This window comes from Heteronotia binoei, chromosome 3 (genome assembly GCF_032191835.1).
Source record: "Heteronotia binoei isolate CCM8104 ecotype False Entrance Well chromosome 3, APGP_CSIRO_Hbin_v1, whole genome shotgun sequence".
In the NCBI taxonomy this organism is placed as follows: domain Eukaryota; kingdom Metazoa; phylum Chordata; class Lepidosauria; order Squamata; family Gekkonidae; genus Heteronotia; species Heteronotia binoei.
This window is the reverse complement of record NC_083225.1, coordinates 22,282,676-22,306,078: the sequence shown is the minus strand read 5'-3', so window position 1 is coordinate 22,306,078 and position 23,403 is coordinate 22,282,676. Positions and strand designations below refer to the sequence as shown.

The 23,403-nt window shown below is 48.4% G+C and overlaps 1 protein-coding gene across 1 annotated transcript; it reads left to right on the top strand.

Moving 5' to 3' along the window:
• The first annotated feature begins 735 nt into the window (after positions 1–735).
• TNFSF11 (TNF superfamily member 11) lies at positions 736–23,149 on the top strand. The gene is made up of 5 exons (XM_060235070.1): positions 736–948; positions 10,219–10,386; positions 18,961–19,009; positions 19,102–19,200; positions 22,706–23,149. The coding sequence occupies exons 1-5, from the start codon at positions 736–738 to the stop codon at positions 23,122–23,124; spliced, it is 948 nt and encodes a 315-aa protein (XP_060091053.1). The 3' UTR covers positions 23,125–23,149.
• Positions 23,150–23,403: the final 254 nt, after the last annotated feature.

Below are 23,403 nucleotides of genomic sequence, written 5' to 3'. Positions count from 1 at the left end.
TTAAAGGGACAGCACACCTTTTCAATGCCTTCCGTCCATAGGAAATAATGAAGGATAGGGGCACCTTCTTTTGGGGCTCATAGAATTGGACCCCCTGGTCCTATATTTTCGAAACTTGGGGGATATTTTGGGGCGAAGCACTAGATGCTGTACTGAAAATTTGGCGCCTCAACCTAAAAAAAAAGCCCCCCCCCCCCCCCGAGCCCTAGATACCTGCGGATCAATTCTCCATGATTTTCTATGGCAATAAATCTCTATGGGGAACAACAGAGTTCCCAGCAGACATTTCCCTCCCCCCCCCCGCTTTCTGACGCCCCTGAAGCCGGGGGAGGCCTCCGAACTGGGGGAGCCCCTGCCCCCACCTGGGGATTGGCAACCCTGGGGCAGGCTTCCTTTGGGAGGGGCCAGGCCATTCCATTGCAGGGATGCCCCTCCCTCTGCGGGCTTTGCGTGGTGCAGGAGGGGGGCCCGGGAGCAGCCTGCGCTGCCCTTTCAAGACAGAGCTCCCCACGCGGACCAGCAGCAGCAGCCGCCGCCTGTGTCTTCTGAAGGGCCCCTCTCCTCCTCCTCCTCCTCGTCGTGGTCTCACCTGCGCAGCCCCGTCGCGGGGGGGGGAGGGGGCGGGGCGTGCGGGGGGCTCCTCCCCCGGCGGGAGGGGGCGGGGCGTGCGAGCTGATAAGAGGGGCGTCGGGGCTGCCGGCGGCGGAGCCGGAGCGCGGGGCGGCGGAGGCGGAGATGCGGCGCGCCAGCCGAGACTACTCCAAGTACCTGCGCGAGGGCGCCGAGGAGCCTGGCGCCTTCGGCCCCGACTGCCCCCCGTCGCCCTCGCCCGCCTCGGCGCCCCCCGCCGCCGCCGCCTCCTCGCGCGCCCTCCTGGCCGCCCTGCTGCTGCTGGGCCTCGGGCAGGTGGTGTGCAGCGTCGCCCTCTTCCTCTACTTCCGCGCCCAGGTGAGTCGCCCTCCTGCCCGGGAGGCTGCCGCTGTTGCCCCTCGCAGGCAGGCAGGCAGGCGCCGCCAGGGGCCAACGCGGAGAAGGCGGCGGGGCGGGGAGCCTTCTCCAGCCAGGGGGCCTCCTGCCTGCCCCCGGGGAAGCTGCGGCGGGGACCCAGGCGAGGCTCTCCCGCGGCAACCCCGACGGCTCCCTTTGCCGGGGGCCCCTGCAGCCTCCACCCCTCCAAGGCCGGCCAGCGGAACCTTCCTCCCGGAGGCTTCTCATGCCAGGGCCCGTTGCATTCCTAGCTTCCCGTGGCCCGGGCCTGGGGGGGATCTGCCTTTCCCTCGGTGGAAGGGCAGCTGGGCTGAGTCTGGGTTGCAGGGAAGTGCCGCCAGTGTGTTCTCGCATCACCTCCGCAGTCTCCCAAGCAGGACCAGGGAAGTGCAGAAAATGGCACAAGGGAAGACTCTCCAGGTGGGCGGTGACATGCAGAGTCTGGCTGAATGGGGGTGGGGGGAGGACGCGAGAGAAGAGGGGTCGGTCTGCAGAGCTCCTGGCGGTTGGTGCTTTTGGCATGAACGGAGGTGGTTTCTCGACTTTAGGGAAGTACCCTTTTGCTTTGATTAAGTTCACGTTGGCTTTGTTCTGGTTTCGTGTTCGGAACTTTCTCAAAGGAAGTTAGAAGCTGATGTTTGATTTCTCTCTCCCCCCCCCCGCCCCCCCCCACAAAAAACAACAACAACAGCATGTGGGTGTTGGGTTTTTCTTTTCAGACCTTCGTGCAAAATAGACAGTCTGGTTCTCTCTCACTCGCACGTGCGAAGAGGCATCGAAAAGACTGTGTTGCTTGTGACACAAGTAGACAGAGGGTTGAGGGCGTCCGCGCTGAAGTCTGTAGGCAGAAGACTCCGAATACCGTTTGTTAGGAACAACCAAAGGGTCCCATCGCTGCAGAGGGCTAGCCACCACTGTGTCCGACTGTTGCAGCAGAGAAATAGAAGTCTTGTCATGTTAGCCTTTAAACAAAACCTTTTTGCAGATTCCGTGGTTGGGAGGCAGCGTCTTCCAGGGCTGGCCGTGGATCCTTGTGGATGCTGCCCCTGATGGCCGCGTGGGCAGAAATGTAGGAAGGATGCAGTTAAAATGCAATTGTGGCTGAGTTGGAGCGCAGCTTCCTCAGCTGCTGCCCACCAAGACCTCTCCGGAGGAGCCTGAGATGGATCAATGACTTCCATCCTTTGGGCACAGGGCGGGCGGGGGGGGGGGGAAGCTCTCAAGAGATGCAACAGTGGTTAATCTGAGCCTACACCAGTCCGCACAACAGGCCCATTTTTTGGACACCACTGTACAAATCCTAGCACACCACACAGTCCGTTGTCTAAGTTAAAACTGTACCGTTCTTGAGATAGGAACTGACAACCAAAGGATGGACATCTAGCAGTTGCGGGATGATGATGCACGGAAGAAGCAGCCTGAGGGCACCCCCTAAACATCCTGTTGCAAGACACGCCCCAAAGAGGTCACAACAGAACACCTGGAGCTGGTTGTCACCAACGTGCCCTCTAAGCTGCAGAGTCTTGTGAGCAAAAATTCTACTTTGTGAGCTGCCGGCGTTAAAGTTGTGAGCTGCTGCATCAATTAGTGTGCTCTGGGGGGGGGGGGTCATCTTTCCTGAGTTAAGGCAAAAATGTGTGAGCTGGAGGCTAAAAAGCTGTGAGCTAGCTCACGCTGACTCAGCTGAGAGGGAACACCTAGAGCTCCCAGCTCAAACCAGCACAGAACCTACAGCCCTTCCTGGACGAAGGTCTTTGAGAAGGGCGCCTTGACTTTGCAGAGCTCCTGCCCAGAAACTCTTGTGGGTTTTGGGAGGTGCTGCGGGGCTTGAAGTTGGCAGACTGACTTGGCTCCCTTGCTGCCACTGGGCAAAGAGATGTCTCTCTTGCAAGCCTTGGGCGATCGATGGGCCTCTCTCTGCTCACAGAGAAACCTTCGACCTAAGAACAGCTCCTTGCCAACAAGAAGGGGACAGAGCCAGCTGCCAGCTCGGCCATCCCTTCGCTCTCCTCCTGCCCCCCCCACGCCGTGCTCAGGAAAGAGGTTCCTTCCCAGCCTTTCTGGTGTCGGAACTAATCCAACTTTACTTGGTACGGCAACCTACTTAAAAAAAAAAAAAAGAGCATGCACAAACTAACGAAACTGCAGAAACCTAGGACTACTTCCACAGGCTCTGCGATCCGCTTTTGAGGTTCAGACCGACAGGTTGGGAAATGCCACAGTATTTTTATTTATTTATTATCCGCCTTTTGGTCCAGTGGGGAACTCAAGCAGCTGGCATGGTTCTTTGTTCCATTTATTCCAAAGCAGGCTCCGTTTTATCCTCCCAGCAGCCTGTGGGGCTGGTGAGGTGTGTGTGGGGGGGTGCCTGGCCTAGGTCCCCCCACCAACTTCCCAAACCTCATCTGACACTTTGACCACCACACCGCGTCGTGGCCGTCACCGTCTTGCAACCGCCTGCTAGATGCTTATACTCTTTTTTGTTGCTGTTTTTGCCCTGCAGGCAGAAACAAAACCAAACCCCAGCAGGTTGACTGGCTAGCTGGTGGGTGGCGTTTGGCTTAGCAGGATCCAGATTGTCCCAGCACCGTTCATTTGCCGCTGCAATGTAAATTCTGTAACGTTAATGCCGTGTTTCACTGGAGAAAAAAAATTATATTGTTTTCCATGTGGTATTTGCATACACTGATACCACATCCTCTAGAATTTTGTCTGTCATTTTCACCCACTGGGAGAATATAATGTATTTCTTGCTACATTGCCCACGTAGAAGAAACAAAACATCATTCTAGCTCATTTTGGGGTTGGTGTGTGTGTGTTTTGCTTTCTTTTTTCCCTTTTTGCTTTTCTTAGCAACGAAGAGTGGCAGGCTTCAAGCTGCTATGTAAATCTGTGGCAAAACTCTGCACAGCCTTCTTACCCCACCTACTAAAAATACGGAACTGAAAAAGGTTCAGCGAGGAGGGCAGCGAAAAGGGTCAAGGGCTTGGTGCACTTCAGTGATGAAAGATTAAATAGTAGTCCCCAGTTTTTCTATCCAAGAAGAAGAAGAAAAACCTAATGGGTGTCATGAAGAGAGCCTATGAAATTATGACTGGTTGGAGGATGCAGCATTTTTTCCTCAGCATGTAGTGTTTAGGACCGTAAGATGTCTCCTTAGCTGTAATGGCTTTTTAATAGGGTTTTAGTGAATCCTCCTTCGTGAATATTGACCATGATATTTCAATGGGATTTCTGTCTCCAGGAGTTCTAGATATCTGAATTGATACACACATGTATACTGGCTCTCAACATGGAAGATCTGTTTAACTAGTTATATATCAGATTCTGAAAATCATCCCAGAATGTGGTCCAAAAAGTCTGCACAATGGGACTATGCACAGAGAGGGGATGCCCCAGAGTTGCAAAATAAATAAATAAATAAAAATAAAATCCCAAAAACTGAAAAAAGAAGGGACTTATAAAAGCCCCGTAAGTCTCAAATTACTGGGAAAAAGCAGAGATCATGTGACCTTGCATCATGTCATCTCAGCTGCCATTTTGAGACCTGCTTAATAACTGCCTCAGCAAGCAACGGTAGCACGAAAGGAAGGCCCCACCAGATGAGCCAGGCGGGTAGGTAGGTGAGGAAGGAAAGAGGCAGTGATGCACGTAAGGGTGACACAGCAGAGAAGGAAGGAGGGGAGGCTGAGAGAGGCTCCTGCCTGTCAAGTAAGCAAGCTGGACAGTGCGGGCAGAGGTTGCACGGATGAGCGCCTGAGCAGAGGAGGCAGCATGGAGGGCGAGAGGTGCTGCACTGGGTAGGTGAGCAAGCAACCACAGACATGGGGTGGTAGAGGCAGTGGGGGAGGAGGCTGTGTGAGTGAAGGAGAGGGGAAGGGCAGGGCAGGAGGAGTAAGGGGAGGTGACGGAGGTGGGGAGGCAGGGGAGCAAAACAAATCTGCAGGAGGAAGTGGGGGTGGGATCTCCCACCTGCTGTGAGTTCTTCAGGAGTCCTTGCTTGACATTACTAATAGCCCATGTTCAGTCCTATCACTTATTCCCACCAGATGTTGGTGATGCTGCATTTGACAGACATTGTCAATGTTGAAATGAGGATCATTGATAAAAGATTTGAGTAGAGGCTGGTACATCTGTGAGCCCTCTGCTTTCCATGCCTCCCTCTTGGCTTTTGGAATGTGTAGTTTTCAAGGAAGGGCTTTTCCACATTCTCATTTTCCTTGCTTGTCCCTATTGCTTTGGGGAGGAGGGGTATGTTCCGCACATGTTTTGCTCTCTGTAATGGTCGATTCAACATTGCATCAGTTTATATCCAGCATAAAAACCTGCAATTTCAATTTGTAGGGAGACAGGCTAGATGTAAACCAGTATAATATGACATCGATCACTAGATCGAGCAAAACGCTTTTGCAAAACAACTCTGAGGAAAACGAGAATGTGGGAAAGCCCCTCATCTGATTCAGCTAGAAAAATCTTAATTGAAACTTTCCATAATCCCAGAGCCAGGAGGCAACATCGGGGGAAGGCCTCAGCCTCCATATCCTGTTGTTGTCCCTCCAGAGGAACTGGGTGGCCAACATGTGGGATGCTGGACTTGATGGCCCCTCACTGGTCTAATCCAGCGGGGCTCTTCTGATGTTCTTCTCAGGGGAAGGCCTTGGCCTCTGTGCTCTGTTGTTGGCTGTCCAGAGGAACTGGTTGGGCACTGTGTGAAGACAGGAGGCTGGACTAGATGGACCCTCACTGGTTTGATCCAGCAGGGCTCTTCTGATGCTCTTCTCAGGGGAAGGCCTTGGCCTCTCTGCCCTGTTGTTGACCCTCCAGAGGAACTGGCTGGCCACTGTGTAAGACACTTGGCTGGACTGGATGGACCCTCCCTGGCCTGACCCAGCAGGGCTCTTCTGATGCTCTTATCAGGGGAAGGCCTTCACCTCTCTGCTCTGTTGTTTGCCCTCCAGAGGAACTGGTTGGGCACTGTATGAGACAGGAGACTGGACTAGCTGGACTCTCACTGGTCTGACCCAGCAGGGCTCTTCTAATGTACTTCTCAGGGGAAGGCCTCAGCCTCTCTGCCCTGTTGTTGGCTCTCCAGAGGAACTGGCTGGCCACTATGTGAGACAGGAGGCTGGACTAGATGGACCGTCAGTGGTCTGATCCAGCAGGGCTCTTCTGATGTTCTTCTCAGGACGAGACTTCGGCCTCTCTGCCCTGTTGTTGGCCCTCCAGAGGACTGGCTGGCCACTGTGTGAGACAGGTGGCTGGACTGGATGGACCCTCACTGGTCTGACCCAGCAGGGCTCTTCTGATGCTCTTCTCAGGGGAAGGCCTCGGCCTTTCTGCTCTGTTGTTCATCCTCCAAAGGAACTGGCTGGGCACTGTATGAGACAGGAGACTGGACTAGATGGACCCTCAGTGGTCTGATCCAGCAGGGCTCTTCTGATGTTCTTCTCAGGGGAAGGCGTCAGCCTCCATGCCCTGTTGTTGGCCCTCCAGAGGATCTGGTTGGCCATTGTGAGACAGGAGGCTGGACTGGATGGACCCTCTCTGGTCTGGTCCAGCAGGGCTCTTCCAATGCTCTTCTCGGGGAAGGCCTCAACCTCTCTGCCCTGTTGATGGCCGTCCAGAGGAACTGGTTGGCCATTGTGAGACAGGAGGCTGGACTGGATGGACCCTCACTAATCTGATCCAGCAGGGCTCTGATTATGTTATTATAAGTTGGATTTTGATCCATTCTCCTCAAACTGGAACTCTGTGCGTCTGATGGCAGTGGGGGTGCTCCAGGGGTCCCCGCAGACACCCAGAAGCACTTCTCCACAGATGTCTTTCTTCATACATGCCCCATAATTCCCAGAGTTTGGAGGCCCTCCCCCCACCTCAGGGGGCGGGGGAATAAACTGTCCTCAATACAGAACTCTATACTCAGTTCTGTATTGACCTCAAATGTTTTTTTTTTCCATTTAATATTCCTTGCAGTATCAAAATGTATACTGAAATATAGAGGTATCTTTTGTACTTGATAGCCATGTTTCTGCTAGCAAATTTTAGTTTCGATAACTCCATCCTTTCATACCCATTTTATTTGCTCATCAGCAAAGCAATCTATGGGCATTGTCTTAGACTAGCTGAGGCTGTTGGACCGCAAGCAAATAATCCCCATTGACTTTCTTTATTAGTCTTACTGAGATGGTTTGAAGAGCCGTCTGTGTTGCACACTGTCAGGCGCTCTTCTGAGCATGTGCGGGCATATAGCCTACTGGGTGTTTTCAACAAGGGTTGTGTGGTTTCCTCATAGCTTCTGCGGCTGCTAAGACAGGTGGCAATGGGTCTTTCACACAGAAGGTTTTTAGTTACCAAGAGATATATATATCAGGTTCTTTAAATAACCAGCTTTCATAAAAGTTAACGTCTCCAGTGCCTTTTCCCTTGTATCTCCACAACAAAAGGGGGCTACAGGCTGGGTTTTTTTTTTTGTAATGAAAGCTGATAATTCAGAGTATTTGATACACGTATTGCTGGAGTGCTCTGTTGATATAATGCAGTAGTTCAACCACTAATATACAAAAAAAGAGAAAAGCTGTGTGACGGGGAAAGGAAATGACTGTTTTAGGAGTAATGGCTATGTGGGCAGGACTGGGAGAATCCAAATCTCCCCACCTACATAGTCTTTGCCACGATCAGAAGAGGTTTGGGTCAAACTGGACATGATGGCAACAGGTTTGCCCCAAAAGGGGAGGGGCCGAGTATCAATTGAAAGTGTACGGGGGGGGGGCGGGAGGTCAAAGGGGCAGAGCTCAGCTTTCTCCCAAATGTGCTCTTCACCGCTGCCTTTCATTGCATACATAGATATGTGTGTATCTACAAACCACCCTGTAGAAGAACAGTCTGCCATGAGAACGTCACCCCAGAGTCGGAAGCGACTGGTGTCTTGCACCCTCTTTACACAGGCACCCTGTATTATATCCCACTTTTGCCCTCAGTGGAGACCTCATGCGGCTTGCGTCAGTCTTCTCTCCTCCCCCCCCATGGGTGGTTGTGTCCAAGAGCTGGGCAAGACCAGGCTTCCAGTACCTGCAGCAGAAGAGAAGCTGCCTCAGCTTGAGGTTCCTCAGCTGGCTGCATCTTCCCTCCTTCTCTTGGGCAGCACTTTTGCTTTTGAAACCCCAGTGGGGAGAATAGAAGGTGGCATACAATGGTTGTAGAGCAAAAACTGTGAATGGGGAGAAGAGTCAGACTCATCCACCCACTCTGATGGTTTCCCTCATAACTAGGCTCCTCCCTCCTCCCCCCCCCACACCCTTCCATTAAATTTTGGCCCGTTCTATACGCTTTTCACTCTTCTTAAGAGCTCTGTTATTTCTGGGTCTTCAGCCTCCACACCGCCATTACCTTTGCTTTCCCCTTCCTGCTAATTGCACATAACCCACCAATGTGCAACATCAGCCACAAACTATCCCAGCCTCTGAGTGTGTGTGTGGGGGGGGAAGGGGGCAGTGGACCAGCCTGGTGCTTAGGTGTGAAATCCTTGGTCTCTCAACCAACCAGAGGTTTGCTGATCCTGGTTAAAGGCCAACATTTGTGTACAGGCAACTTGGAAATGCTTTAGACTGGGGAGAATCCATCCGTTTCACATGCTGTTCTGTAAAGAGCATCAGAATCCTCTTCCCGTATGAAGTTGCCTTACACCAAGACAGATCTTTGGTCTGTCTCTTGGAAAAAGGGTTGAAAGAAAGAGTTTCAAAGGTTCACCATTTCCATCAGAGGCTGAAAGGTTCAGCCATGCCACCATTTATGAATGTCTGACTTTTAACAGATATTCATAGAAGCATAGAGTTGGAAGGGACCTCCAGGGTCATCTAGTCCAACCCCCTGCACAATGCAGGAAACTCACAAACACCTCCCCCTCTAAATTCACAGGATCTTCATTGCTGTCAGATGGCCATCTAGCCTCTGTTTAAAAACCACCAAGGAAGGAGAGCCCACCACCTCCCGAGGAGGAAGCCTGTTAGAATCATAGAAGAGTTGGAAGGGACCTCCAGGGTCATATAGCCCAACCCCCTGCACAATGCAGGGAACTCACAAACACCTCCCCCTCAATTCGCAGGATCCTCATTGCTGACAGATGGCCATCTAGCCTCTGTTTAAAAACCTCCAAGGAAGGAGAGCCCACCACCTCCCCAGGAAGAAGCCTATTCCGCTGAGGAATTGCTCTAATGGTCAGGAAGTTCTTCCTAATGTTGAGCTGGATACTCTTTTGATTTAATTTCAACCCATTGGTTCTGGCCCTACCTTCTGGGGCCACAGAAAACAATTCCACACCATCCTCTATATGACAGCCCTTCAAGTACTTGAAGATGGTGATCATATCACCTCTCAGCTGCCTCCTCTCCAGGCTAAACATCCCCAGCTCCTTCAGCCTTTTTTCATAGGACTTGGTCTCCAGACCCCTCACCATCTTTATCGCCCTCCTCTGGATATTGACGAGAGACTTTCTAAAGCACTTTAGTGAATCATAGGATTGGCACAAGCACTTTTCTCCACTTTTGCGAGTGGCTGAGAAAGACATTGGACTTTACTGATAATGATTGAGAATTTTTCCACTGGACTTTTTGAGCGTGAACTTTTCTAATTACAATGTTGTAAATGTGGATTATTATTATTTTAAATTTCTATCCCGCTCTCTCCGCTAGCGGACTCAGGGCAGCTGTCAGTTCAGACATCTATAATTACAGTTTAAAACCAACAAAACACAATTACAATTAAAACGTTCCATGGTGCTGTACCAGTTCAATATAGGTGGGCTCTTTCTTTTCTGATAGTGAGCCTATATTATTGTGAATATTATTGCAAAATTATTGAAATATTTTAACTGGCAACGTAGTGAAGTGGCTCCTTTGTGAGGTTGATTAGTTATTAATCCACGGCGATGGCTGTTGTTTGGATCACCCATAATTCTAGTGGATCTCTTTGGGTTTATACCCCACTGGAGGTTGGCACCTCTCGGTTTAACTGCAGTTTGCTCAGCAGTGGTGTTTCTGGGACAGTGGCTTCTGGACTAGACTCCTCACGTAGATCTGTTGGTTCATGTAGGAAGTAAATTGAAAGCTTCATTCTTTGCACATTTCATGTCTCCTTATGGAGCCCTGTATGAGAACGTGGGCATTGCTGCCTCCCTGGGTTCTGTTGCCTGATCATCTTGTGACAGAACAATAGTTCTCCAATACTGTCTTTCAGATGGACCCTGGCAGAATTTCCGAAGACGACATGCACTGTTTGCGGACTTTCTTGAGACTCCACGGGAACGTCGATCTGCAGGAAACCGCCGTGACGAGCCTGGAGTCGCGGCTCATGTCTGAATCGTGCCGAAGGATGAAGCAGGCTTTCCAGGGAGCAATGCAGAAGGTGCCAAACTTGGGCCATATTTCTCCAGCACAGAGAGAGTTTTACAATTGGCAATAATGGCCTCAGCCGCCGTGGCTTTTGACTGAGCCAGGCCAGCAGTCCTGCCAAGAGAGGTCTAAGCTATCTGACTGCGGGGTCTAAAGAAAACCCATGGATCTGGGGGGGGCTGCTGGAGGCTGCTGTCAGCCTTGCTGAGGTCCTTGGGATTTGATCCTGCAGCAGAAGGACCCTTGATCTTATTTCTGGGCCACAAGCATCTCACACTCATTTGGGAGACAGGTGGAGAGGGGTCGCCGTGTGAGTCTGTCTGTGGCAGCAGAAAAGAGCCAGAATACAAGAGCACCTTTAAGAGGAACAGAATGTGCGGCTTTCATGAGTCAGCGCGCAGCAGTGACTACTCACAAAAGTTCTTGCTCTGCCAAAGGCTTCATTTGTCTTTCTGTGATTTTGGAGAGTTAACCTCTTGCCGTTATATTGCCTAGTATATTTTATGTGCCTCCACATGTAAGGGTAATTAGGAATGATTTGAAAACAGGTAAACAGAAGGGCCAGGATCCAAGAAACTCTTTGCAGTTGCCTCCAGTGGATATTTAAACAACCTGTTTTTCTTTGATCAGTAGGACTCTCGTAGAGAGAGAGAGTTGGGAAAGCTAAAGCTCAGTATGAGCCTAGGCTAGTGAGAGATGCTAAAAACAAAAAAGGGGTTCTTTTTTATGTTCAAAGTAAGAAAAAGAGCAAGGACATGGTAGGCCCATTGTGGGGACAAGAAAGTGAAATTGAAACAGATGATGAAGAAAGGGCAGAACTGCTCAATTCCTGTTTTTCCTCAGTCTTCTCTTCTAAGGGAAACAGTGCTCAACATGGCAAAAAGGAAACACATAATGAGGGTATGAAGTTCCAACCTAGGATCAGCATAGGGGTAGTACATAAACACTGAGTTTCTTTAAATGAAACTAAGTCCTCAGGGCCAGATGAGCTGCATCCAAGAATACTAAAAGAGCTTGTGGATGTACTTTCTGAGCCTCTGGCCATTATTTTTAAGAATTCTTGGAGAACAGGTGAGGTGCCAGAAGATTGGAGGTGGGCAAATGTTGTCCCCATCTTCAAGAAGGGGGGAAAGAAGGATCTGTGTAACTACTGACCTGTCAGCTTGACGTCTATACCTGGAAACATTTTAGAACAAATTATCAGTCAGTCAGTCCTTGAGCATATAGAAAAAGATGGCTTTGATTACTAAGAGTCAGCATGGGTTCTTCAAGAAGAAGAAGAAGAAGAATTGCAGGTTTATATCCCGCCCTTCTCCCTGAATCAGAAACTCGGAGTGGCTTACAATCTCCTATGTCTTCTCCCCTCACAACAGACACCCTGTGAGGTGGGTGGGGCTGAGAGGGCTCTCGCAGCAGCTGCCCTTTCAAGGACAGAGTCTCAGAGGGGCTCACAATCTCCTTCACCTTCCTCCCCCACAACAGACACCCTGTGAGGTGGGTGGGGCTGAGAGGGCTCTCACAGCAGCTGCCCTTTCAAGGACAGAGTCTCAGAGCGGCTCACAATCTCCTTTCCCTTCCTCCCCCACAACAGACACCCTGTGAGGTGGGTGGGGCTGAGAGGGCTCTCGCAGCAGCTGCCCTTTCAAGGACAGAGTCTCAGAGCGGCTCACAATCTCCTTTCCCTTCCTCCCCCACAACAGACACCCTGTGAGCTGGGTGGGGCTGAGAGGGCTCTCACAGCAGCTGCCCTTTCAAGGACAGAGTCTCAGAGTGGCTCACAATCTCCTTTCCCTTCCTCCCCCACAACAGACACCCTGTGAGGTGGGTGGGGCTGAGAGGGCTCTCACAGCAGCTGCCCTTTCAAGAACAGAGTCTCAGAGCGGCTCACAATCTCCTTTCCCTTCCTCCCCCACAACAGACACCCTGTGAGGTGGGTGGGGCTGAGAGGGCTCTCACAGCAGCTGCCCTTTCAAGGACAGAGTCTCAGAGCGGCTCACAATCTCCTTTCCCTTCCTCCCCCACAACAGACACCCTGTGAGGTGGGTGGGGCTGGAGAGGGCTCTCACAGCAGCTGCCCTTTCAAGGACAGAGTCTCAGAGCGGCTCACAATCTCCTTTCCCTTCCTCCCCCACAACAGACACCCTGTGAGGTGGGTGGGGCTGGAGAGGGCTCTCACAGCAGCTGCCCTTTCAAGGACAACCTCTGCCAGAGCTATGGCTGTCCCAAGGCCATTCCAGCAGCTGCAAGTGGAGGAGTGGGGAATCAAACCTGGTTCTCCCAGATAAGAGTCCGCACACTTAACCACTACACCAAACTGGTCATGTCAGACTAAACTTATCTTTTTTTTTGTTTTTTTGGGGAAAAAAAAGCACCAGTCATTTCCAACTCTGGGGTGACGTTGCTTTCACAACGTTTTCATGGCAGACTTTTTACGGGGTGGAAAACTGGTTCAGGTAGCCGGCCCAAGGTTGACTCAGCCTTGCATCCTTCCGAGGTCAATAAAATGAGTCCCCAGCTTGCTGGGGGGAAAGTGTAGAGGACTGGGGAAGGCAAGGGCAAACCACCCCGTAAAAAGTCTGCCGTGAAAACGTTGTGAAAGCAACATCACCCCAGAGTCGGAAACGACTGGTGCTTGCACAGGGGACCTTTCCTTTCCTTGCCATTGCCTTCTACAGTCATCTACACTTTCCCCCCAGCAAGCTGAGTACTCATTTTACTGACCTCAGAAGGATGGAAGGCTGAGTCAACCTCGAGCCAGCTACCTGAAAAACCAGCTACTGCCGGGGATCGAACTCAGGTCGTGAGCAGAGCTTAGGACTGCAGTACTGCTGCTTTAACACTCTGCGCTCTGTATCCCCCCCCCCACCATTACTGTTAAGTGGATCTGTAACTGGTTGACAGCCCACACCCAAAGAGTGCTTGTGAATGGTTCCTCATCCTCTTGGAGAGGAGTGACAAGTGGAGTGCCTCAAGGATCTGTCCCGTGACCTATTTTATTCAACATCTTTATAAATGATTTGGATGAAGGAATAGAGGGAATGCTTATTAAATTTGCAGATGATTCTAAATTGGGAGGGATAGCAAATACAGTAGAAGACAGAGTCAGGACACAGGATGATCTTGACAGGCTGGAAAACTGGGCTAAAATCAGTAAAATGACTTTTAATAGGGATAAATGTAAAGTTCTGCATTTAGCTAGGAAAAATCCAGTGCATCATTATAGGATGGGGGAGACTTGTCTTGCAAAAAGGACCTAAAGGTCTTAGTGGACCATGAACATGAGTCAACAGTGTGATGAGATAGCTAAAAAGGCAAATGCGATTTTGGGCTGTATCAACAAAAGTATAGTGTCCAGATCACGTGAAGTGATGGTATCGCTTTGCTGTGGTTAAACTTCACCTAGAGTCTTGTTTTCAGTTTTGGGCACCACAATTTAAGAAGAATGTAGACAAGCTGGAATGTGTCCAAAGGAGGGCAATGAAGATGGTGAGGGGTCTGGAGACCAAGTCCTCTGAGGAAAGGCTGAAGGAGCTGGGTATGTTTAACCAGGAGAGGAAACAACTGAGAAAGGATAAGATCACCATCTTCAAGGACTTGAAGGGCTGTCATTTAGAGGATGGTGTGCAGTTGTTTTCTCTTGCCCCAGAAGGTCAGACCAGAACCAACGGGTTGAAATTAAATCAAAAAGAGTTTCTGGCTCAACATTAGGAAGAACTTCCTGACCGTTAGAGCGGTTCCTCAGTGGAACAGGCTTCCTCGGGAGGTGGTGGGCTCTCCTTCCTTGGAGGTTTTTAGATGGCCATCTGACAGCAATGAAGATCCTGTGACTTAGGCAGATCACGAGAAGGAGGGTAGGCAGGGCTGCATGCATGTTTAGTTCTCATGGCCCTTTCTTAGACACCCAGGGAAATGCTGTTTATCACTTCGGGGTCAGGCAGCAGTTTTTCTCCAGGCTGGTTTTTCCAGGCATCCAGGAGGTGTTTTCTTTTCTTTTGCTATCTTCTGGGTGTGGGTCACTGGGGGTGTGTGGGGGAGGTGTTTGTGCATTTTTGTGCAGGGGTTTGGACTAGATGACCCTCCCAACTCTGTAAAATGGCTCGTGTTCTCTGACACTTTTTAAAAGCCCACCTCCACTCCGATCTCAAAAGTGAGGAGTCCCTGTCTAGTGTAGAGGTGTACCGTTCCCAAAAGTGAGGAGTCCCTGTCTAGTGTAGAGGTGTACCGTTCCCAAAAGTGAGGAGTCCCTGTCTAGTGTAGAGGTGTACCGTTCCCAAATATAAGACCGGGGTCCCCATGGTTACATGAACTTTGCTGTGTTTTGGATTTTTTAGATGCCGGTGCTTAATAAAGGAAGTAGCACAGTTCGCATGCTGGTTAATATGCCACTTGGCATAGAGTGAGCGGAGGGGTTGTAGCACACTGGTGTGCTTAGAGGATTATCTGGCCTGGTCTAGGGTTCAGGCCAGAGCTGTTGCAGCATCCACCCCTCCATGCTACATGTTATTTAGAATCATAGAGTTGGAAGGGACCTCCAGGTCCTCTAGTCCAACCCCCTGCACAATACAGGAACTTCACAAATCCCTCCCCCCACACATATACCCCCCCAGAGACCCCTGCAGGCTCCAGGCCCAGAAGATGGCAAAAAACTCATCCAGGATCCAGTCTGGCCTGGAGACAAATTGCTGTCTGACCCCAAAGTGTCAATCAGCATTTCCTTGGGCGTGCAAGAAAGCGCCCTTAGAACTAAGCGCCAACGCAGCCCTTCCTCCCCTCCTTCTCACGATCGGCCCAATTCACAAAATCAGCATTGCTGTCAGATGGCCATTTACTTAAATACCTTTTATTGGAAACGTTTAAAATTAATAATGCAGTTCACTGGTGAGGGATGTGGGTTTGTCTTTCGGGTTTCACATGTTTGCTGAGGGAAAACACTGATTTTATGACACCTGGTTTTGTTTCCTTTCTTGTCCAGTGATGCAATTCAGCCAGCCCCTGCCGTTCTGTTCTGTTCTGTTCTCTGCTGCTTGCTTCCTTTCACCACATCAGCATTAGCTGAGTTGTGTTGGAAAAAGTAAATTTAACTGGAGATGTAAGAGTTCTCAGAAATGTCATAACCATGGGAAACAGTAATTTCTTTCTCCAGGGAAAAATGTAATTGGGGGGGGGAGGAAATGCCTTGTTTTGCTTTCTTATCAAACTTCAAGTCATTTTACCTCTTTTAACAACTTAAAAATTTATCATTTATAACTTTTAGCACAAAAATTGTATTTGGCATATTTTTGACATTTAAAAAAGCAGAAATACCTTAAATTTGTACTAGCAGCATCGCCAGAATGCCCACATCCAAGAGAGAGAGCTGCAGATTGAGGCATCCTCTGCTCCCTTAGCAGCACATGTGTCTAAATTGTGGCCGTTTGAGCAAATAGAAGTGTATTATTTGGACAGAAACGATCTCATTGTCAAAATAGGACTAATAGGCTATTTGGGTGTCAAGAACACTTTAAAGATCCGAAAGACTCTGAACTCTTAAAATGTGTATCATCATCATACATATTATACCTGATTTTATGCAGAAATTCACAGAACAGAATTGCAGAAATTCACAGAACAACCAGTACATTCCACAGAACAATCAGCACAGTCAACAACCAACTTCCTTTTCTTCACACCCCTTCCAACCCTCCCAGCAATTAACACAGAACAATGGTCACATTCAACAGCCAGTTTCCTTATCACTACCCTTCCAGGAAGCCCCACCAAACAATGGGCACATCCACAAACCTATTGCCCTTTCACCACACCCCTCCAGCCTAGAAATAGCAGCTCTCCAGCAGCCTTGGCCTCACTCAATGCACAGCAGCCAAGAAGGTCAGAGCACCTGCTCCGGCTGCAACGCCACTGAGGATGTTCTCCGCAGCCGAGAATGAAACGTCTGGAAGAAAAACTTTCTCCAGTAGAACACGGCACTTGAGCCCGAAAGATTCTACAAACCCTAATCATATTATACCTGTTAAATATGGGAATGGATGGGAGGGTATCAAGTCAAGGCCCAGCTGGGAGGCCATAGGAGCCCCTAAATGGGTCCCTGATGCTTCTGCAGTGGGGTTGCCACCTCTGGGTGGGGAAATTCCTGGAGATGTTGGAGCTGGAGTTCGGGAAGGGTGGGGTTTGGGGAGGGGAGGGGCCTCTGAAGGGTATAATGCTATACAGTCTCCACCTTCACAAGCAGCCATTTTCTTCAACGGAATTGATCTTTGTAGCTCAGGTCAATTGCAATTCCAGGAGATTTCCAGGCCCCACCTGGAGGCTGAATGTCAAAGAATGCTACAACCATGAATAAAATAATGAACAAATATAACTAAAGGTTAACGTAATATCTGTTTGAGACAACAATAAGTACAGCGTCAAAGTCCAATATCAAAGGTCTCAATATAAGGTTCAGTCAAGCCTCATTCACAATTCAGTCCGTACGATTTTCAGTGACTTCAAAAGGTACTGATATTGCATTAACTTTTCACTGTTTATTCATTAAAATTTATTTACAGTTATAGCGTTCTTTGACATTCAACTATTCCATGGTTCTGTTTGGCCTGCCCGCCTGGAAGTTGGCAACCTTATTTGCAGCTCACAGTTTGGAAGCAGTGCTCCCTCTAAGCTGGGTTAGTGTGAGCTAGCTCACAGTTTTTTAGACTACAGCTCACAGATTTTTGTCTCAGACCCCAGAGCAAACTAATTTATGCAAGTAGCTCACAACTTCTATGCCAGTAGCTCACAAAGTAGAATTTTTGCTCTCAAGACTCCACAGCTTAGAGGGAGTATAGTTTGGAAGCTGTGTGGAATCTTGAATTCTGCAAATCATTGTCTTGACTTAAGCTGCTCACACAGCAGTGAGGAGCTACTGGGTCTCCTCCTTCCCTTTCTATTTCCCAACAAGTTCACATCTTTGTTCCTTGCCTTTCTGTATGCTACTCACTAAATTCTGAAGAACTGCGGATGTTGCAATCTGTATCATTCAGATCCTGCACTCTGTGCATCTGTCTATATTGCTGTACTGATTCTGTTACTTTTTTGCATTGACAGTATAATTTGTTTAGTACTTTTTTAAATTAAAGGCGTATTGGCTCATTTTCCTTTACTTTGTTGGTGAATGTTCTCAACAGTAGCTTTATACTTTCTCTTCCATTTCCTTCCTGAGGATAGACATCAGTGTATTTCCTGCAAGATAACTGCTTTCTGATCTCAGTATCAGTTGCTCAACTTATAAACAGTGCTGCCTATTTCATCTTTGCTCTGTGTGTGTGTATGCGCACATGGAGAGTTGTGCAGGGGTGGGACGGTGGCTCAGTGGTAGAGCATCTGCTTGGGAAGCAGAAGGTCCCAGGTTCAATCCCTGGCATCTCCAAAAAAGGGTCCAGGCAAATAGGTGTGAAAAACCTCAGCTTGAGACCCTGGAGAGCCGCTGCCAGTCTGAGAAGACAATACTGACTTTGATGGACTGAGGGTCTGATTCGATATAAGGCAGCTTCATATGGAACACTTTCCCTATGAAGAAAGGTTGAAACTCTTGGGACTCTTTAGCTTGGAGAAACGACTGCGGAGTGACATGATAGAAGTTTACAAGATAATGCATGAGATGGAGAAAGTAGAGAAAGAAGTATTTTTCTCCCTTTCTCACAAGACAAGAACTTGTGGCCATTCGATGAAATTGCTGAGCAGACAGGTTAAAACGGATAAAAGGAAATACTTCTTCACCCAAAGGGTGATTAACATGTGGAATTCACTGCCACAGGAGGTGGTGGCGGCCACAAGCATAGCCACCTTCAAGAGGGGGTTAGATAAAAATATGGAGCAGAAGTCCATCAGTGGCTATTAGCCACAGTGTGTGTGTGTGTGTGTGTGTGTGTGTGTGTGTGTGTGTGTATATATATATATATATATATATATATATATATATATATATATATATATATATAATTTTTTTGCCAATGTGTGACACACAGTGTTGGACTGGATGGGCCATTGGCCTGATCTAACATGGCTTCTCTTATGTTCTTATATGTTCATATGGTGGCATCATGTTTGTGTTTCCTGGTGTGGACTTGCAACAGCCAGCGGGAGGAAACACAACACAGTGGCTCCATGACCCGGAGAAGTCTTCCTGCACAGAAGAGAAGAGGGATGCTATTCTGTCTGGGCTGCCCTTTTTCTATAGGCTCAGCAGGCACAACGTATAGTTCCGTGTTGAACTGTGGTGTGGTGGCATTGCGTGTCCCCTGTGGCACATTGATTTCAGGCAGCAGGGAGCTAGAACCAGGTGGGCTCATGCTGTCAGGGGAGCAAGAGGGCAGACCTGAGAGTTAGAGAAAAGAGGGGCAGACTTTCATAGGCTGAGAGTTTCTGGGAACTTTGTGTTTTGAGTGTGTCAGGCCTTTGACCTGGCAGGAAGACTGCACAGAGCATCTTTGCATTTAACAACAAGAGCTCCCATAGCTATATGATTTTGCATGCCACCATGAACTCGGCACCTTTTATTTTTGAAAACGATCCCTGCTTTTGGGTCTGATGGCTTCTTTCTTTTTATTTTTAGGAAGTGCAGCGTATTATTATTGGGAAAGACCAGCCCATATCTGAGAAATGTAAGTACCATTGTGGGTGTACGTGACTGGGATTTTGAAAAGAAACTCTTCTGGGATCCGTTGATAGTTTTAACACACTGCCTTGTTTGTAGATACTGTGGAAACCTCCTGGTTGGATTTATCCAACCCAAACAAGCCCAGCAAAGCACCACTGGCTCACCTGCTCCTTGACGGCGAAAACATCCCAACTGGTAAGGTCCTTCCGAGTGTCCTCTTTTTGGAAAGGGCGTTTTCGCACTGACCTTTTACTGGCGCGACCACCCTCCTCACGCCGGCGGATCTGCAGGGATTTCGCACCAGAAGCGCCGGCGCAGCCAAAAGAGCCGGCTACTTCCGTCGCGAAACCCGCTCAAACGTTTTCCTGCTTCTTGGCGGTTTCCGTTTGAGCTGGTTTCGCGACGGAAGTTGCCGGCTCTTTTGGCTGCGCCGGCGCTTCTGGTGCGAAATCCCTGCAGATCCGCCGGCGTGAGGAGGGTGGTCGTGCCAGTAAAAGGTCAGTGCGAAATCAGCCAAAGAGACCTCCCCCCAATTTAAACTGTCGGAAGCTTAATTATAACCAGAAATAGGCTAAAAACCATCATCTGTGTGAACTGTGGTTTGGCATAAAATGTCCACACAAATCATAGCTGTGACCATTGCAGAGTCACCCGTCCCCCCCCCCCCCCGTGGGACTGGAGTGCCGAGCAGGGGGCCTGCAAAGAGAGAGAAACAAGCCTCTCCCATAACTTTGGGAGTTTGAGCTGTAGCTTGGACTCTTTAAGGCATAAGCCGTAGCCAGCACAAACCGTGGCTTGGTGCAGTGTCTCAGCTCAACTAACCTGTAAGCGAAGTAATCCCTGGGCATTTAAAACTGGTAAGCAGCCTCAAAATAATTCTTACAGCTGATAACAGCAAATGGGGGGGGGGTATGGGGGAAGGCCGGTGGCTCAGTGGCAGAGCATCTGCTTGGTAAGCAGGTTCAATCCCCGGCATCTCCAACTAAAAAGGATCCAGGCAAATAAGTGTGAAAAACCTCAGCTGGAGACCCTGGAGAGCCGCTGCCAGTCTGAGTAGACAATACTGACTTTGAAGGACCGAGGGTCTGGTTCCGTATAAGGCAGCTTCATATGTTCATGATTTTTTTAGCAGCTTTTTTTTCGTAGGACAAATCTCATCCCACTCTCTTTCCAATTTCAAAAGTAGGAGGGCCATTATTAGGACACTATAAACTCCCAACTGAAGCAGACTGTCTTTGTTTGTCTGCTTTACTTCTAGCCTCACCATGTTTGTAGCCACATCATTAGATCCATTTGGGGCAAGAAAACTTACCTCATTCATACCTTAAAGGTTTTTATTCTCAGAAGTGGGTTTCTTTAGGATCTAAAGAAACCCATGTGATAATCCACTCACATCCACTCACATGTGATAAACAGGGCCATTTGTTTGTTGTCCCTCTTTTAGAATGTTATGTCTGTTATTCCTCTTTTAGAATTTTATGTTATGCCTTTTGTCTTCCTGCCCAAGTGGACAAAGGACTCTTAGAATACCGTCCAAAGCAGAGGACAATTCTTTTGGGGGTGGTGCTGTCAGTAAATTAATCAACTAGTGTGGTAGTTAATTAGTCAGTGCAGAGCAATATTAAATAGGTTGCTTTGATTGGTAGGGGACAGGTTAGTCCTGGTGCGTTAGTTTGGTGGGGAATGAAAACAAAAAAAAAAAAAATATGTGGGGTGTTTCCCACCACCCCAAGCATTAAGTGTTGCTTGAATTATAATTGATCTTCCATATTTATCTAAAAGATCTCCGTATTGAGATTTTGGAAATTCATTTATATTCAGTTGGTTCAAATGCAGATGAGGTTTACAAGATAATGCATGGGATGGAGAAAGTAGAGAAAGGAGTACTTTTCTCCCTTTCTCACAATACAAGAACTCATGGGCATTCGATGAAATTGCTGAGCAGTCAAGTTAAAACGGATAAAAGGAAGTACTTCTTCACCCAAAGGGTGATTAACATGTGGAATTCACTGCCACAGGAGGTGGTGGCGGCCACAAGCTTAGCCACCTTCAAGAGGGGTTTAGATAAAAATATGGAGCAGAGGTCCATCAGTGGCTATTAGCCACAGTGTGTGTGTATGTATAAAAAAATTTTTGCTACTGTGTGACACAGAGTGTTGGACTGGATGGGCCACTGGCCTGATCCAACATGGCTTCTCTTATGTTCTTATGTGACGCAGAGTGTTGGACTGGATGGGCCACTGGCCTGATCCAACATGGCTCCTCTTATGTTCTTTTGTGACACAGAGTGTTGGACTGCATGGGCCATTGGCCTGATCCAACATGGCTTCTCTTATGTTCTTATGTGACACATAGTGTTGGACTGGATGGGCCACTGGCCTGATCCAACATGGCTCCTCTTATGTTCTTTTGTGACACAGAGTGTTGGACTGCATGGGCCATTGGCCTGATCCAACATGGCTTCTCTTATGTTCTTTTGTGACACAGAGTGTTGGACTGGAGGGGCCATTGGCCTGATCCAACATGGCTTCTCTTATGTTCTTATGTGGCACAGAGTGTTGGACTGGATGGGCCATTGGCCTGATCCAAAATGGCTTCTCTTATGTTCTTAATCAACTAAACATTTTTATTTTGCTGGCAGCCCTGTCTCCATTCCCTTACTGTGTTCTGGTACAGCTGCATAGAGCTTCACAGGCTAAACCGTCTAGTAGTGTGCAGAGCTGCCATTCCCGCCTTGAACATCAGCATATTCCTTTCCCTTTTCCAGTACATTGGACAGTAGCAGGACCTAGTAAGCCTCGATACACTAAGGGAATGGAGAGCAGCGATGACTGCCTCTCTGTATGGGTAGAACGACCACTTGGTGAGGTTTTTAAATTGGCATCACTTGGTTGAGGAGCATCTAGCTTGGCCTGGACATAATTATAAAGGCTCTTAGGGAGGAAGACGATTATATTCAAGATGTTTTCCATATATATATATATTAGCCTGTAAGTGTGCTGTATACAGATGATTAAATGACAAACTTTTGGAGCGTAACACACTCCTTCTCTATAAAAGCGCCCCAATGGTGGAATCAGCTGCCGGAGGAGGTGCGGGCCCTACGGGACTTCAACCAGCTTCGTAGGGCCTGCAAAACTGCCCTCTTCCAAGAAGCCTTTAAGACGTAACCAGAATGAATATGACGCTGCCTGGATAAATAGAGACTGTAGCACCACTGTATTGTTTTAGTTTATTTTTTAAAACTAATTTATATTTTGTATTTATATTGTTGACTAATTTTATCTGTTACTGTCATGCCATGATATTGTATCATGCTCTGTAAGCCGCCCTGAGCCTGCCTCAGCGGGGAGGGCGGGGTATAAATAAAAATTTACTTACTTACTTACTTACAATGTAAGTACAATATATTTGTGGTGTGCATTATGCTTTAATGATTGCGAACAGGGCACACGATTTTTACTGAAACTTAATGTTTGCAAAGCTTGTAGGCTGATGAATGAACTGGAGATGCCAGTGGAGAAGTTTCCAGGGAAGCTCCTCAGAAAAGCATTGGGGCACAGCCCGTGCTGCTTCTAACGATTCATCAGCTGTGGCTAGGCTATTATAGAGGATATTTCCAGGCTGTCCAATTAAGATATGAAACAAAATTGAAAGAAAAGTATTTTTTTTTCCTCCCCCGCCCCCTTCTTTTTTTTAGGCACCCGTAAGGTGAACCTCACCTCCTGGCACTACGACAAAGGATGGGCAAATTTAATCAACATGACGTTCAGTGATGGAAGACTCGTCGCCAGTCACGATGGTTTTTACTATCTGTATGCCAATGTCTGCTTTAGACACCATGAAACGCTGGGGAATCTAACCAGCCATCTGCACTTGATGGTGTACGTGACAAAAATAGATGCGAGAAGGAAAACCTCGGTGATCCTGATGAAGGGGGGCAGCACCAAGGACTGGTCCGGGAACTCAGAATTTCATTTCTATTCTGTAAACTTAGGAGGGTTTTTCAAACTGAGATCTGGGGAGAAGATTGGTATCGAGGTGTCAAATCCTTCGTTATTGGATCGCAATCCAATAGGAACCTACTTTGGGGCCTTTAAAATAAGGGATATTGATTGAGACTTGATTTGAGGAGCTGTTCCTAGAAAAAGTAATGCTCTTTGCAGCTGGTTCAGATTCTTATCAGAGTGTGATATCCAGTTGTGCAGGAATAAGAATTTCTCCTAGGTGGCCTTATCCAATTGCAGTTACATCCTACACAGAGTGTGGGAATTGTTCTGTCCCAAAGTTTAATCTTACATTTTTTTTTGTGGTTATTTGGTTTGAATGTCATGTCGTAAAGTCATGGAATGTCATAAATTAGTACCTGGTCCAGAACAGTGTACAAGTGGTGTTTAA